Source organism: Rhizoctonia solani, chromosome 7, assembly GCF_016906535.1.
Source record: "Rhizoctonia solani chromosome 7, complete sequence".
Classification (NCBI taxonomy): Eukaryota; Fungi; Basidiomycota; class Agaricomycetes; order Cantharellales; family Ceratobasidiaceae; genus Rhizoctonia; species Rhizoctonia solani.
This window is the reverse complement of record NC_057376.1, coordinates 2,258,403-2,275,928: the sequence shown is the minus strand read 5'-3', so window position 1 is coordinate 2,275,928 and position 17,526 is coordinate 2,258,403. Positions and strand designations below refer to the sequence as shown.

The following is a 17,526-nucleotide window of genomic DNA, read 5'->3' as shown; positions in this document are numbered from 1 at the left end:
TGTAAAGGTCACTATTGGGTAGAGGGACCTTGAAAACCTTAGCTTGCATTTTTATCTCATTTGTTTACTGTAAGATTACTAGTGTAATTAATAAAATAAGTACAGATTAATGAAGAAATGTCATATCCATAACAGTCTTTTGGACAAACACATCAATATATGCATTGCAAATCAAAACCAGCTCTCTAAACGCGGCACAACAATTGTTCAGCTGTTACACTCCCTTAACATGTACCACAAGAACCACCTATTTTTTCTACTATTTTTAGTATTTTTTCCAGACTTAATATCTGTTGTTTTTCAATCACATGACCTCAGCGCTTATCATGCTGAGATGCCGCACTGAGATGCTGTGCCAAGGGCGCTTAAGAAACAATCCACGCTTCTGTGTAGCCCACAGCACGGTTCTTATTTCACATGTACACTTCCTTTCTCACATGCACAGACCATGTAGATAGCACCCCTTTGATTATATATACAGCAGGAAAATCACTTGGAGACCCTAAGTTGATTTTACCTTGCCTCTTACTCATTAGAGAAGGTAGTCAGCCAGCTAAGTAGCTGGCCCCCTCAGTAGTACAGACGCTCACCCCACTTATCTCACCAACCACACCTCCCAGGCCTAAGGCCCCTTTGCCAACCATAGATAGCAGTAGGTTGCCTTACACAACAGTAGTTTAGCCTAGTCAATTAGATTACATAACTCTTGCTTGTAGTAGTATGGCTGTAAGCACCCACCCTTACCAGTGTGTACCCACCTTACAGTGGTGTACAACATCAGCTCATCAATATCATCAAGACTGCATCCAGGCTCTTCAGGCTCTTCAGGATCCTTGGGCTCAATACTACCTGCAAAGTTGAATCAAGGTAGAACTCCAGTATCTTGCTCTTGAACATCTGGAAGTCCAAAGTCAGTATCATTGAGCATGTTGTCAAACAGGTAATCCAGGTGATTGTTGTCAAGGTTGCCTGAATTGTCAATCAGTTCATTGAAGTCATACACATGTTTCAACTCCTCTGCTGCGGCCAAGAGACTAGGTTTGATCCCCTCTTCTGGGTCATTTAGCCTCTCTGGGTCACCTAGCGGGACTGGTGGTTGATAGTTTTCAAGGATGCAAGGCAATAGAGGAGGGTTTGGTGAAGCACAATCTCTTGCCTGACCAGCGCCACTGGGTGTAGGTGATTGTGGCTCAAGAGAGCTGCAAAATAATTGCTGATTGAGGCCCTGTTCATTGGGTATAATGCCAGAGCGCACTGGTTCTAAATATTGAGGTACAATGACTGTTTCATCCACACCTAGGGGTTGTGCTGGCAGGTTTTTGATGGGGTGTGGGTAGCAAAGTTGGTGATTGTTGATAGTTGCTACCTTCTGTTTCACCTGTCCCTTGCACCTTGCACAATAGCATAGCTCCAAAGGGCGCTCTTTATGATGGGACTTTTGGAGAATTTACTAATTAGCATTTTTTGAATACTTAGTAGGACTTACGCAATGTTGCTGTTTTGCTAACAGCCCTCTATCTCCAGCATCCATTGTGGGCAAGATAGATACAATGGTTGAAATCAAGTGATGGAGAGATACAAGCAGAAGCTAGTTTATCCCAGTTACACAGTAGTATAAACTCATAAATAGGCATACATGTCTACCTACCACCGTCACGCTCAGCAATGCGCGTACTGCATGTATTCCACATTGATTGATGACATAAACAAGTATGTACAAGCTGAAACTGTACCAAGATACCAACTGTTTCTCAAACTGATATGCAGAGATATAAATGTTAACTAAATCATTCAAATTCAAAATGAGCCAAATGATGAGCAAATACATGTAAAACACATGAAAAATAATATTTTCTGTAAATTATCTCCAAATAAGATATGTGATCTGCACCCACAAGTTCCTGTGTTCACAAATATATAAAAACGGCAAGCAAGCTACAAAATTCAAAATAAACAACAAACATATGGCGTACATTTATGACCCACAACTTCCTGTGACAGACAAAAGTTCCATATTTCACCCTTTTTAATTTCCGTGGATTTGCACTTCTCTGAAATGGCTCCCCCGCTCAAGCCAGGTGTGAACATGACACTTAGGTCAAGTGACGTTACTTACCACAATGCATTCAGTTTAAATGCTCAAGCGTGTGAAAGAAAAAACATTACTACCAATTAAGAAAAAAAAGTGCATGGTACCTTTAGTAAATATTGAGAGACTCAGAGTGTGAGAAGGAGATAAATAAAGCTACCAAGATATATTGGCGTACTAATGTAGGGAAGAGCACAGGGGGTTGGGAAGCATTACATTCAAGAAAAACAAGACATGTTATGATTCCAAACTGCTTTCGGCACTCCCAACCCGGACATATTTGCGGCTCATACCTTGTGAGATAGTTGTGGAACCTCTTCGCACACGTTTACGTTGATTTTGGGGTTGGGGCGGGGTTGTGTTTGGGGTTGGAGGTGTTAGACTTCGTTCTCCTATCATCCGTTTGACTTGGGAATATGGCAAGGTGGGCGAGCTTAATGTATACGGTGCCAAATGGTTGAGAGACTCCGGGATTAGGGCATCTGACGTGGTAGGAGAGCCCAGTTGCTGAATGTGGCTTAGCTCGGGCGATAACATAACTGAGCTTTGGGACATGGAAAACGGGGGAGAAAAGCTCCGAGCACTTGGTAGCGGTGAAAATGGCCCCACTTGAGTCTTTATTGCACGTTTGCTATTCCGTTGTGGAGTAGAAACTGAGCACCCTAGCTCAAAGTTATCCATGGCTATGGATGCGGGAGGGCGGTTGGACAGCTGATGAGTGGAAGGAGGTGGATATACCTCAAGACGACTTTGAACAATATCAGCCCAACGGGAATTTGCCTCGAGCTGGAATGCTTCTGCTGCGGATTGGACTATGGGCGGGGTATTGGGTGTCACATATCCATTGTACACCCCAGTTGATATTGAAGGATGGTAATTGTGGACCATGGTGTGCAAGTGTGGCGTGACGACGTCAAACGAAAGATGTTCCGCAAGTGACTCTTTCGACTTGGAGAGCAGTTCACGAATACGATCACGCAATCCATGTAAGTTTGGCATATTGTCGTCAAATCTTGGTGTATCTTCGGCGTCAATGGCTGGCGATGCAAACGTTCGAAACTGTGGCTTATTTGCAAGTGATTCGTTTGCAACGGTGGCAAATAGTCCTTCAACTCCTCGGCTGCTGGCTTCCGAAATGGTTCTTCCGTAGCCTTGGGTGGGGATAAACTGGGACATGCGCTCCCAAGCTGAGTTCAGATCTAGTGTTACATTGTGTCAATAGGGCTAATATGCAAAACTGCTCATCAACGTACCTATTGGATCCCCACCACCTACAGGATTCTTGAAGTTTACTGCGTATTGCGATTGTTCCACTGAGACCAAATACTGAGAAGAGGATAACCAGTTTCAATAATAAACTTACACTCGGACTGAATACCCATTGGGTATGTACGCTTCAGATTAAGCTGGATTTTACCTTGGGAATCAATGGTGAACAGATCGCTATCATACAACCCATCTGTGGCAGCGATTGCCAGTGCATCCAGCATACCGGCACCTGGAACAGGATCTGCTTCTCCCCAGTGTTCTGCTAGGATCACTGCAATGCGACTAATAAATGCATCCTATGTGATTTGTTAGTCTACACCCTTGGGCAGACCAAAGCAGCTGCGTTGTGAATCTAAGCTTACCTTGCACATTTGGATCAAGTAAGGTAGAGCCGAAACCGCATATTCTGGTGCGTAAGGAAACCGCTCCAAACCCTTGGAAGCTGTGTGGCAGACAATTGATAACGACCTTCTGAGATTCTGCCTTTCCTTCATCAGCATTTCAATCACCTCCTCCATACTATCCAGTTTACGGGTAGCACTGTTTACAGCAGCAAGACTTGTAGGAATGCTATGGTCTTGGCATGCAAACGCACTGTCGATCCCGCCTTCCAGGAGAGTGGGACGCCCAACAAGCACATGGCCTGGGTTAATAGAGTCCGAAAATGCTGCCGAAGTGAGACAGTTCTAGTGTGATGTTTAGTTGTTAGCGCAAAAAATAAAGGAGAAAGGAAAAACAGGGAGCCAAGGGTGAACCAACCTTGCCATGTTTGTTATATTGTCCCATACTATTTCCGTTATCCTCTTTCTGGAGTGTCCGGTTCTCTTCACAATCTGATGTAAGAAACGCCGCCTGAGGGCTAACAGGTGACATTCCTAAATCGTTGTTTAAAACCTTGTTGCTGGTATATGTGTTAGAAGCTCCGTATTCTGATGCATTGGTGAAAATATAACAAACCTTTTTTTCCCTGCCATGTTCGGATGTACTGTTGTTGATGGCGAGCTGCCGAACTCAAAAGCACCTGCCGAGGAACCAGTGATAGTAGTTAGCTTAGTGGGAGGTTGGTTGCGTTTTCCTCTCCTAAAACGATCCTGCGAGGGGTTATTTTCAGGTTGCGTGTTGCCTGGGGCGTATGCTTGAGTAATGTTGGGTGAGTCCTCAATAAACCCGGGAGCTCCATCCCACCATGGTATTCTCTCTCCAAGAGAATGAAGCCTTCGTATCATATGAAGGAGAAAGCGGGACTGGGGAAGTGAACTAAAAACGGTAGGCAAGATTGATAGTCGAAGCTCCTTGCTGATAAGAAACCAGCCGATTAACGCAGTTGCTGTGCCAATCAGTTTTCTGTCATCATCATTCCATCCTTGGGCCCATTCCCGAGGATTCCAGGCAACGAAATAATCTTGGGGTATGAGATTGAGTATAGGATGTGCTGAATAAAGCTGGCCAACTGTCTGATTCGAATCCAATAAGAATGATTTGACGCCCTTGCGAGCCTCAATAAGCTTCTTCTGAACTTCTCCCAAAGTTCCGTGTGAGCTGCCAATTCGTGGCATGATTCTTGAGAGAATTGGATGATTGACAACCCCAGTTTTCATTGCATGACAGGCTATGCAAAGCTCTTGTGCGGTAAATCCTGCAACCAACTTTTGACTATTGTCGTCTTTTCGTGTTTCATTGATAGCATGAATAGCCGCATCCAGACGAGAGTCTTCAAGAAAGTTAAGGGCCTATTAGATTTTAGTATTTCTGATAAAATATCCTGCATGAAAAACAATGAGCTTACTGTGGATAAACGTGCCTCCATTGGTCCAAGGTTTGAGCTCCTAAGACAACGCATCAAAATTTGATGCAATCCATGTATGCGGCCCCACCAGTTCGCTGACTGACAACTCTTGCCTGGGGTTGTTGAACCAGCTGTCCAGGGCAATTGAAAACGATCAAGTAGAAGTTCAATCTACTATCAAGCCTTAGTAAAATGGCCAACAATTGAAAGAAAAACACCCGCACCGTCCAGTTTGCAACAGTCTCTCCGGTTGACTTGATGCTTTTTTCGTAGGCCGAGTACACAGTTTTGCATGGGAGAATGGCAGCAGGATAAAATGCTGGCTGGTTCATGACAGTGCCTAACCTCCAGATTGGGAGAAGCGCATACAATGAAGTTGCAACGCCAAGACGCTTTCCTTTCTCATCTCCTTCACTCCTTTTACACAGCCGAATGCCAAGCTCAAAGTAGGTGCGTCGTAGTGCGCATACGAACGTTGGATTATAATAGTCACCTTTGCAAACTGATAGGCCTTTCCCATAAATATGCTTTGCCAGTAACTCCTCAAAAATGGAGTGACCGCTTGGCTCCCAGTAGGACAATAAAGCTGGCACCTCTTGCGGCTTCGATATCAGATTGGAGAACAAGGTGCTTGACTCCTCTAAGCCAGTCGGCGTTATATTCTGGATGTCAAATGAAGCCACCAAGTCTTCCGATTCTGACAATCCTGTCCCAAGCGTTGTATTGGCAAGCTGACAATTCATAATCACTATACGAAACCATCAACAAAAAAACGAATGAGGACTTACTGTGTTCAGCAGGCGCATCCCCATCCATACGTGAGCCACGAAAGCAGCTCCTTGATCTGATCTCAATGCGTCGGCATGCGAATTGGTGATACGATTATTATATACGCATAAGGCCATACGGGTGTCGCAGACCATCTCCATGGTGGTTGGGTAAGACATGAGCTCCAGGCACTCCTTATCTCCAAGTGAAATACCGCGCCGGCGCGTTGAGAGTTTTGACGATTGACCAAGTGGGTTTGTCTGATTGGGATCTAAAAGCTTCGACGCTTGCTGGAGATACCGTAAAGTGTTGATTTTTGCAATAGCATCCTCCCGACTGAGTGCCTTTCCTTCCTTTATCATGATTGCGGTCGTAGTTTCCTGTGACTGAACAAGTGACCACAATGTCTCTCCAGCTAGAGGCGAGTATTGGGGTTGTGCCTGCTCGTTCTCGGAAAGCCAAGCGATTACGTGTGGAGGCGTATTGTCTTTGTACTGTGGTTAGATCATCGCCTATTTATTCACGAGCAAGGAACTCACAATCAAATACCTCCACCACATATGTTGCCTTTGAGACTAACGCTGTGAGATTTTCCCACTCCGTTTTTGCATCAAAATCCTCCGTCCTATTCCGCTCGCACATTGCTAGATACAGTGCTGCACTGACCAGTGGTTCGCATGCAGCAATCATAGCACTAATACGGTGGTTTCCATTCAACAAGTACGCTAACTTTCGCCCTTTCCGAAGCTGCGCGAGCTGGACCTTCCGCTCAGTAACCTCCTCTTGACTCAAGAGTCGATTTCCGTCCGATAGTGCAAAAAGCTCCCGCTCAAGCTGTTCTTCTCTGTCTGGATTTTCTCGGATTAGCTGTAAAGTTGGGATAGGAGATGCCGGGTTGGTAATGTCAACGGCCTTCATTTGCTGTTCAAGCGTTGGATCTAGCCCTGCCGGGGGAGCCCTCACTCGTACCGGGGTTTGTCGGTCTCCAATAACTCCATTAGTCGCAATTGCTGATGTTAGCTGGGCAAGGTGCTCTTTGTTAAGAGGGCGGGGGTTGGCTCGGTGATTTGGATCTTGGTCAATTTGAACGACCCCCTGGACAGCTCCTTGACCAACAAATCGAAGTACCGCATATCCCTTCCGATACTGTGCAATCTCCGTTTCACGATGAATATCTTGTTCATTGGCGGTCCGACCCTCTAACGTCACTTGCTCCAACGCAGTCAATGCAAGAGTCCATACTTGGGGGTCTTCAACCTATGACCGCTAAGCGACGCAGTTGCAAAGCTTAAAGGAGACTTACTGTCACGCTTTCTCCCAGCTGCTGCTGACCAGAGACAGGGCCGTTTGAACCATGAGGATTGCCTGGCTGAATGGATCCTTTTCCTTTTTGCCTTGTTTGATTCTTTGTATGAGGCAACATGGATGCGAGTTAAGTACTTATCGGCAGACGGTTAGACCAAGTGCCTGGCGCGTATATTTTAATGGACAAACACATACCGGGTGTTACTTTCGACTGAACGCTGTACGAACTCTAGTTGTCTGTTCAGGTCTAAATTGATACGGGTAGAAGGGGTTGTTTGCCTTGTGGGTTTGTACACTAGAGTGAGTGAGCTATTGTTTTGTGTAATGAAACACAAACACAGAAATAGATAAGTTACGTTCGATCAAAAGGAAGAGGAGTGTAGAGTCCTGAAACTCAATTCAAACGTCAAAGTTGGCATATCCATGGCAGGAGCTCTCTTGTCACTTTTCCCATTGGACTTCTGTCAAGTACCCCCACCGCTGGTGCAGTGTTGACAATGCAAACTCGTTCTATAGTATCCATATTAGGCTCCATCTTAACTTAATATCAGTTGTAGTGACTCAGTCAGATTGGTGCACTGGAGCCAAGCTCCCGTAATGCTCAACCACAATGTGGGAAGTTTGAGACGACTCAGAAGTGTATGGTGGCGTTCACCATGTCCTCAGAATGTCCAGGGATCAACACAGACGTCAATCGGTCCTCGCGTTTTATTTTCTAGCAACTTGAGCTACTGGCCTTCTTGACAACAACGTAAGTTGTACAGTTCTCTGGGTGTTTGTATTAAGCTTGGTACTAAATCATCAGTGCGGAGGTAAATTATGTGCATTGATTCATATAAAAAGTCTTCCTAGCTACTTCCACACGCCCACTCCGCTTATGAAAATTTACTTGTTTATTCTCTTGTATAACTGCCTACGGTCTATTACCCTTGAAAGTGACTCATGGTGCAGTACCCCAAAAAGGTATTGCACACGTGACCAATTGTACAATGTGTGTTGTCTTACTCCCGAGTCAGCACTTGGATTGATTTGAGTGATTAATATAAGTGGTTAAGATAGACTATTAGAACCTATATACAAGGTTTCATGAGAATTGCTGCAATGGAGACTAAGCTAGGGTCAGTATATCATCAAAGCAGCTATGCAATACCTTTTTGGGTTCCTGGCTGTGAGAGTGACCTATTGTACCCACCTCAAGAAAGTGTAAATAAAATCAAAGATAAATCTTATCAAATATCTAAAGCTAGCATGTACTCACTATTTCAGTTTTGGAGCTACTCTTATATAAATTAATACCAAGGTAAAATGTGTACCTTCAAGGAGTATATGTGTTAAGAGTTGTGTAAGTACAGGAGTAAGAAAGAATTACTATATACAAAATGTATATGGGAATAACTAAGAACTAGTATTAAGAATCAGAATATATGCACAGAATATATGCACAATATAGGCTAGGTTATCAGGAATAACAACTCCTAAAAAATAGTCTAGCAACTATGAAGTGCAGGTGGTTGGTTATGTATAGTACCTTAGACTAATGTTACTTAAGCCCAAGTGTCATGACCCATGCCTTTGCTGGCATGTCTCCTGACCAAGCCACCTACTAATAGGATATTCCACAGTCGTTATAAGGCCGCATATACTCACATATATGCAGTCAGAACTGTCATTACTCTAAGCGCTCATGACTTAGAGACTGACAGTCCACCAGGGTCATGTGACCTCCCCCCTCCAGTCCTTTATCAAATACTATACTAAACTACTACAGATTTGAGGTGGGGGGGGATGACATAATCTCTTCTATAATAATATAATATTCAGACCTTGCCTGTGGGCATTAACATTGGCCTGTGGCTAGGGGGGTGGGGGGAGTGCAACATCCCCCAGCAATATATTATTCATATATCACTGTGCATCACATATACTATATATATCTTTGACAGTGGATATATATAGTAATAACCTTTCCAGATATAGGTTATGACACTTTGGTTTGCTACTTAAGTTGCGTCCCAGCCATTGAATGGGGTACTGGTAGGTGCATTTATCTCCTAGTTTCATGTATTCTTGTTCCCTTAACATTTCTGCCAAGCTCTTAGACCATTGCTTGATCATTAGGTCTTGCTGAGATCTACTAGAATGCCTACTGAGTTTATACAGAGGCGCTTTAATGATATCTGAACATGGAGTGACTATTGATTCCATAATGGTATGTTGTCCTAACAGATACCTCAGCTTGTCCAGGGGTTGTTGTGTCTTCTCTGGATGTAAGTGGTTATGCATGTAAGCTGTTCTGTGTGAATCCAGGTTTACCAGGCTGATATCCTGCACCAAAGTGTCTGTATATTCTTTCCAGACAACAGGCAGGGGCTGATGTATATGCTCTGAGGGAGTTTCCAGTTTGTCCAATTTCAACTGACCGCATTTCTTGTGTGAAAGCCATTGTACTGCTTTATTTGGTTGTCTGAATGTGTTGGCACTGGCTAAAGCATTGAAATTTGTATGGATCTCTTTCCTGATAATTCTGGATGGCTCTATAAACATTTCTGCCCTTGCTCTGGCTGCTGGGTTTTGTCCCAATGTATACTTGTGTGTTCTATTTACTGGGTGTTGGGGGTCTACATATCTACAACCATTCTGTTGATTGTTGACAGGCAGATTCTGTTTATTCTGTTGCACATGTGTTTGCCTTATGATACAGTTTGTAAGTACTTGTGATTTTCCAGTGCAGCTAAAGTTATTCCAAGCAGAATTGTTCAATAAGATCCTTTGGTTAGTTTGACTGATTAAATGCTGAGTTGTTGATCCTTGCATATAACTATGTTGCTTATTTCCTATGTGTTTCAAAGCTCTTGTTGATTGCTGATAGCTGTCTATAGTAGATGGACTAGCTGTGGTGTGATCAACTGGTTGCTTGGTTGCTTCAATTTGTGTGGCTGAATGTGATTCTTTGGTCCAAGCAGGGGCAATGTGCTTTGCAGCAATGTACTTTACTATTTTCCAAGTGATTTCTGACCAATGCCTATATTCTTGAGCTTTGTTAGCTATTACTTCCTTAGGATTCTCTGATTGATGCATAAGATTTTGCTTTTTCAATCCAGTTGTTTCTGTGTTGAATTCTCAATCCCTTGTATCCCCCCCAGGCACATTGTCTCTTTGCTTGGATGTGGAAAGGACTGAATTCAGAAGGAAGTTGTCCTAGACATCTGTAAGGACATTGAGGGCGCGGGCGCTTGTGGCCGTGTGGATAATACAATAGTACTGCTTAAGGCGGCAAGTTCTACCCTACAACATTTAATTACTAAACTACGGTGACCAAGGCCTTAAGGGCAATGGCTAGCTACGTATGTACAGTTGAGTTGACGCTTAAGGCGTTGTAGGCTACTTAGTGATCTGGCTGTAAGGCCTTGTACAAGTGGGGGATTCAACAAGAGGTAATCAACCTGGGTGTTTCCATGGTTGGTTGTCCTCCTTATATATTCTACAGATCAACTAATTACAAATACATGTTATCCAATACCTAATCCAATAAGAACCCCGCTCCGCAGTTGGCCTTACTCATGCATACATGTCACTGACATGTCATGATGACGTCATAGGTGGAGGTGGCTACGTATGCTGATTAAGCGCGGATGGGGACGTGGCTTGGTGCTTAGCATATGATATAAGCACCAAAGTCACGTGATTGAAAATATTGTCTGTTTATCTTTGTTTAAATTTGAGAAAAATGGGAATAAATTCCCTGGTATTGAGTGTGTCTACAACAGAAGTGTTGATTCCCCTCAAACCACTTAAACCTTTGAGAACTTGCTGGGCAATACTTGCCTGTTCTATATGCTGTTTGTCTTGGCTTGTTTGTATGTGTACTAGCAGGCAATGTTTGTGGTGTTAATGGTTCATTCAATTGCTGATTCAGTTTAGCTAATTTTATTGTTAATTGCTCATAGCTGGACCTCCAGTCCAAACTCTGTTGACTAACAATGTCTTCTTTGATTGACTTTCTAGCTGGTATTGGATTGGGAGTGCATGGGCACACTAATGCTGTGAAGGATTGATGGGTTTGGTAGGAGTCTTGAGTAGAGGCCTTTTTGTTGATTTCAGACTTGTTGTTACTTATATTCTTGTTGTTGCTTAACTCTTTGTAATCCCCTTGACTGGAGTGGTCTGTTTTGACTTTAAAATCCCATTGTGTCTCAATGTTTGCTAGAATTCCTCTCATTTTGTTGAGCTGCTTTTGCATGTTCTCAGATATATTATTATCTTGTCTTAGTGTTATAACCTCCTTATTTATACCACCAGATCCGCCTGAATTTTCTGATATTTGTACTATTTTTTCCGAACTGATTATCTCATGTTTTTCAATCACGTGATCTCGGCGCTTATTATGCCAAGATACCGCGCCAAGATGCCGTGCCAAGGGCACTTAGGAGAAATCCACGCTTCTGTGCAGCCTGCAGCATGCTTCTCATTTGTTATATGTACTTCTTTTCTCATGTGCACAGACCATGTATATAGTGCGCCTTTGTCTATATATACAGCAGGGAAATTGCTTGGAGACCCCAAGTCAATTTTACCTTGTCTCTTACCATTGAGGAGGATCTCCAGCCAGCTAAGTAGCTGGCCCCTTAGTAGTTCAGTAGCCGTTAACCCCTTTATCTCACTTACCACACCTCCAGGCCTAAGGCCCCTCCACATTGGCAATAGATAGTTAGTTGTTGCCATAAGCAACTTAGTTAGATTATTAGTTAGCCTTAGATAGTAGATTACATAAGCCAGTGTAGTAGTACAGCCACAAGCGCCCGCCTTCACCAGCGCATACCCACCTTACAGTGGTGTACAACACTTAGCAAGCAATCTTCATGCCATGCAACTTTGTCTGAGAAGTTGTCCCATGTAGTTACTACAGATGTATCTATATACAATGACCAGTGTTCAGGAGTGCTGTTCATGATCTCCATAATTAGTTCCAAGTTGGTCCAATTGCTAAATAGGGTAAGCATTTTGGCCTTCCAAACAATGTAGTCTACTGGTGTTTCATACGGGTTATCTCTGTCTCTGAATCTGGCTTGAAGAGCTTTGGCCTCATTACTGTATATCAGCAATTGATTCATGAAGTGTATTGTTATTGCATGTCTTAAACTCAGCTAATTGGCAGTGATGATTTGTCAATAAGTCTTATCTAGTGCATTAAACCATCTTAGCACTTGACCTGTAAGTCTCAATGGCACTTGTTGTCTTAACTGTATATGTGCATAAATACTATATTCAGCTAAATTATTAATGGTCATGATCCATCTGGGTAATTTGCTAGTATTGCCATTCCATTCTGTAATGTTTTCAGGCTCAAGTTTAGGATCAAAGTGCATGGGCTTAGGTCTGAAAGATTGTGCGCATATAGGATTCCTTATAGGTAAGTCACTATACTCATCTCCTGATTTGTTAGGTGGATCTGGAGGATTGTTCCTTGTCCTTTGTTGAGGATGTTGATCTTTGTCAGAGCTTTGATTTGATTTGTAGAAAGAATAAGATTGTAAATAGAACTATATGAATACAAAACAATAGTAAAGACAGTAGTGTGAATAAAGAGAAAAGAGAGGTGAGTGTTATGGAATGACTAATTTAGACATATGCGCCCCTAATTGCCAATAGTGAATAGTGCAAACAGGAGTAATCATACTTGCTCTATCCAAATATGGGCATGAACATTACTATATTTGGAAACTGGCAGTGCTATGAGACCTTTTATCCTTTATTTCCTCATTGTGCTTGCATCTATACACGTCTGATCATGCAAAATGGTCATACAATTATTTCTGTGATTTATAGCATTTTTTGTATCATACATTCATATGTAGGATGTTGTACACCACTGTAAGGTGGGTACTTGCTAGTGGGCAGGCGCTTACAGCCGTACTACTACAGACAGTGCTTATCTAACTAACTAATCTAGGCTATGCTAACACCACTTAAGGCAGTCTACTACTGGGTGTTGATGGCAAGGGGGCCTTAGGCCTGGAGGTGTGGTGAGTGCAATAAAGGAGTAAGGGTTCTAACTACTGGGGGCCAGCTACTTGGCTGGCTGGATGTATCCTCCTCAATGAATATGAGACAAGGTAAAATTGACTTGGGGTCTCCAAGCAATTTTCCTGCTGTTTATATAGACACTGGTACAGGTATATACATGGTCTGTGCGTGGAAGAAAGAAGTGTCCATGTGAAAAGAGAAGCATGCTGCAGGCTGAGCAGAAGCATGGATTCCTCCTAAGCGCCCTTGGCACGGCATCTTGGCGTGGCATCTTGGCATAATAAGCGCCGAGATCACGTGATTGAAAAACATAAGATATCAGGTCCGTAAAAAATAGTAGAAATATCAGAAAAAAGAGGCAATTCCAGTGGTATATGTTAGGAGGTTATAACATAGGAACAGTACTTACAGACCATAGAACAAGTGCAAGTAAGCATGCAAGTGCTGGCGCTTAGTCATTGCAAATAAGCGCCAAAGGTTGGCAGGAAATAGGCATATTACTATGCCAACAAATACCAATAGGTTGGAGGCTCTGGCATCTCAGTTCCCAAAAAGGAATTGTCTGATACTGAGCCAAATTGATGGAGATACTAACTATTTAAGTTTCTAGCTTTTTATATGAGATCCTACCTTGCCTCAAGGTTATTTTTAGCATTCACACTTATGTAATTTAGTCATGTATGCTCTAGAGCATTCTGTAAATAGCCTTGAGTCTATCCCACTAGGACTTATTGGGACTAATTGGTCTTTATGTATCAAATAGCTCAGACTGTACCTCTCATGTAACTTCCTCTTTTGTACATCATGTATATAGTTATTTGTTCTCCCTCTGGGGTATATAAAGCTCCTGAGGGAGACCCTTTGATAACAACTTTCTTTTAATCCCATTCTTACCCCTTGTGTGAACTTGAAGATCTATTAGCTCTTCTTTACCTAGTTTAGAGTGTCTTATTTTGCTTTCTTAGCCTCTTAAGCTCACTGAACTTAACCTGTAAGGCCTCTTGGCGCATATAGCCTCTAGCAAGGTCCCAACAGATACTGGGTAGCTAGGAAAGGCTCTAGGGCGACCCTGAACCTCTTGAGTAAGTCAGTTGGGAGAGTTTAAGGCCTTGAAAGCGGCATATACACTTTATTTTAGTGCGATCTCAGTCAAATAAATTGCTAAAAAATCCAGATAAATTACAGTACGTAGATAAGACTCAGTACTAACTTTCATACTATAGGTATAAGCATAACCAACCACCTGCATCTACAGTAATCGCTTGATTACTTGTTAAGTGTAGGGATCACCCTGATTACTAACCTAATTTACCCTTATATAGGTAGTCTATTGCCTTTTATATCCATATATAATTGATCCATTAATCACTTTATTGTATTCTGCACTTAATTACATAGTCTCTAAAACCCTACTCTATAACATTTGGCCATCACACCAGTCAACCCCTTCCTATGTGCATCCATATAGCGCCATTATTTCCCTGTTGCTTTCACTAATATCATCCAATTCCAACTCTCCAAGCCCACACAGAGTATCTTGGTCCATTTCCAACTTTGGGTGTTGGGAGCACACTTTGTCCCCTATTGCAGCATTGCTGCTGTTGTTGGTGCTCTCTCTGCTCAAGGGAGCATATTGGCTACCATTGCTTGCAGTATTACATGGGTCTATGTGTTGTCTTTTCAGCCACTTGCAATCCTTTGCTGCTTTGCTTTGTATTTTCAAATGCATTGAGAAAGACAATCAACAAAAAACAGTGTTTGGATGGGACTAGGTATGTATAAGTGACCAAAACCACAATTGGAACAAGGACCTTGAGGACCAAAAAAAATATTATTGCAAATTCTGGTTCTTCTTGTCAAGGCGTGTTGAATGGTCAAATTCCTGCCCTGCCAGCCTTGCTTGGTCAGCTTGCCTTGAGCTAGGGTCCACCCAATGAGAGGTGACTTGCACCACTGTAGCATTTTGTTCCCCATGGTTGCAGTACACTTACATCAGGTCTCTGACCCCATAACACTTTGAACAGCATTTTCCAGAACTTTCCTTGCACTTGTGTTGGTACTTGATTTTTCAGGTAACAGGCATATGCAATTGCTTTGTTCCAAAGGAACTTTGGTGCACCCAATTCAAGTAGCATTGCACATGCTTTATCTGCTAATGTGCAATTTAACCTTTCAGCAATACCATTTTGTTGCCTGAGTATGGGGCTGTGGTTTCTAAAATTGTACCTGTCAGGTTAGTGTGCTCAATCCAATCTTTATTTATAAATTTGCAACCATTGTCAAAGCGTACTTGCTTTATCTTTTTATCTTTCTGTGTATTTACCATTGCTTTGAATGCTTTATACTTGTTCAGAGTTTCATCTTTATGTTTGAGAATTCCTAAGCAATTAAATCTAGTTACAATGTCAGTAAATGATACATAATATCTGTATTGTCCTATAGATGTAGTTCAAGCGGGTCTCCACACATTGGTAACAATCAATTTGCTGATTTCAGACACTTTGGTTTGCAATTCTTTTGGAAACAGTTGGGTGTGTGCCTTTGACTGCATACATACATTGCATTCAAAGTTGAGTCCAATATTGTCTTCTATTACCTCCATTCTGCTGATTGCTTCATTGGATTTTAGTTGTTGGTGTCATGACCCATGCCTTTGCTGGTATGTCTCCTGACCAAGCCACCTACTAATAGGATTTCCACAGTCTTTAGAAGGCCGCATATACTCACATATATGCAGCCAGAACTGTCATTACTCTAAGGGCTCATGACTTAGAGACTGACAGTCCACCAGGGTCACATGACCTCCCCCCCTCCAGTCCTTTATCAAATACTATACTAAACTACTACGGATTTGAGGTGGGGGGGGGGGGATGACATAATCTCTTCTATAATAATATAATATTCAGACCTTGCCCACAGGCTCCCTTAACATTGGCCTGCAGCTAGGGGGTGGGGGAGTGCAATGTCCCCCAGCAATATATATTATTCATATATCACTGTGCATCACATATACTATATATATCTTTGACAGTGGATATATATGGTAATAACCTTTCCAGATATGGGTTATGACAGTTGGAGTGCTTGCAGGCCAATGTGCCCAAGTACCTTGTGCCATTCAAATCATGTGTGTCTGGTTTGTTTGGTCAGTACTATTTCAGTAAGTTTATTGTTCTCAAGCTTCTGATTGCAATCATTCATGGCTTTCACACTGATCTTCCAAAGGTTTCCTTGTTTGCAATTTTTCAACTTTGATCCAATAATGATTGGCCTATTGTTTTTATCCAGTATTTGCAATTCATTCTGATCCATCAGAATTCTAGTGCCTTTATCAGTTACTAATGATAAGCTGATTAGGTTTGCAGGCAAACTTGGCATGTGAGCTACATTGGTGAGCCTAATCTTTGTGTATTTGTTCTTCTCTCTATTATTTAAGCACAATAGCTCTACAGTGCCTTGGCCCATGATTGGCTCTTTGCCAGTGACTCCAGCAATGTAGCTGGATGACTTGGTATAATCCAAGAATGCATTACAATCAATTGCTATGTGAATAGTAGTGCTGCTATCCACTATCCAGGTGTTGGGGGTCTTACCTATCAGGCTTATTTCATCCTCAAGCATCAAGAACACATATTCTTTATGTTTGGAGTTATTAGATATGGCTATATGCATGTGGGCATTGCCATTCCTAGCTTTTCCTGGTGCATTGAATCTTCTGTTTGGTTGACTGCCTTTATTTGGATGATTTGGCTTGAATACGCCTCCACCTGGACCTTGGCATTCAGCTGCCCAGTGTCCAATCTTTCCGCAGTTATTGCATTTCAATTTACACTTATCTGGGCCTTCATTACTCATATTGGTATGTATGAACTTATTGAAGCTTGGTTTATTTGTAGCAAAGAAAGTCTTACTGTCAGGTTATTGGGTGGTTCTTTGGTGTGCTTTGGCCATAATACGTGAGCGTAAGTCACTCACTTGATTGGCTAATTTATTCTTGTCTTCAGTGTCAATTTCAAAGCTTACAGACTGGGTGAATGTGTCCCATGAGTCAGGTAGGCTTGCTACTAATGTGGTTATCCAATTGGCTTCAGTGCACAGGTTTGGTGCAATGTCATTGATTTGTTGGAACCATCCACGCATACATTATATGTGTTCCTCAATGTCTTTGTTGTCCAACATCCTGTGGCTGAAGAACTTTATTTGTAAGTCAATTAATCTACCCTTAACTTGAAATGTTTCTGCCAAGAGATTCCAAGCATTGGCAGAGTACTTACATGATTGTATG

General features: G+C 42.4%; 3 protein-coding genes across 3 annotated transcripts; all 3 read right to left on the bottom strand.

Moving 5' to 3' along the window:
* Window positions 1-862: 862 nt before the first annotated feature.
* Window positions 863-1,531, bottom strand: RhiXN_06876 (uncharacterized protein; the record flags this gene model as incomplete). Its single annotated transcript, XM_043326692.1, has 2 exons — window positions 863-1,435; window positions 1,487-1,531. 2 exons carry the CDS (start codon window positions 1,529-1,531, stop codon window positions 863-865), a joined length of 618 nt encoding a protein of 205 aa, XP_043182124.1.
* Window positions 1,532-2,326: 795 nt separating this feature from the next.
* On the bottom strand, window positions 2,327-7,335 carry RhiXN_06875 (kinase D-interacting substrate; the record flags this gene model as incomplete). The annotated part of the gene is made up of 12 exons (XM_043326691.1): window positions 2,327-3,288; window positions 3,343-3,402; window positions 3,453-3,654; window positions 3,721-4,044; window positions 4,118-4,259; window positions 4,316-5,088; window positions 5,145-5,184; window positions 5,245-5,315; window positions 5,369-5,875; window positions 5,933-6,399; window positions 6,452-7,169; window positions 7,216-7,335. 12 exons carry the CDS (start codon window positions 7,333-7,335, stop codon window positions 2,327-2,329), a joined length of 4,386 nt encoding a protein of 1,461 aa, XP_043182123.1.
* Window positions 7,336-16,572: 9,237 nt separating this feature from the next.
* On the bottom strand, window positions 16,573-17,096 carry RhiXN_06874 (integrase core domain protein; the record flags this gene model as incomplete). Its single annotated transcript, XM_043326690.1, has 3 exons — window positions 16,573-16,624; window positions 16,681-16,783; window positions 16,835-17,096. 3 exons carry the CDS (start codon window positions 17,094-17,096, stop codon window positions 16,573-16,575), a joined length of 417 nt encoding a protein of 138 aa, XP_043182122.1.
* Between the last annotated feature and the right edge of the window lie 430 nt (window positions 17,097-17,526).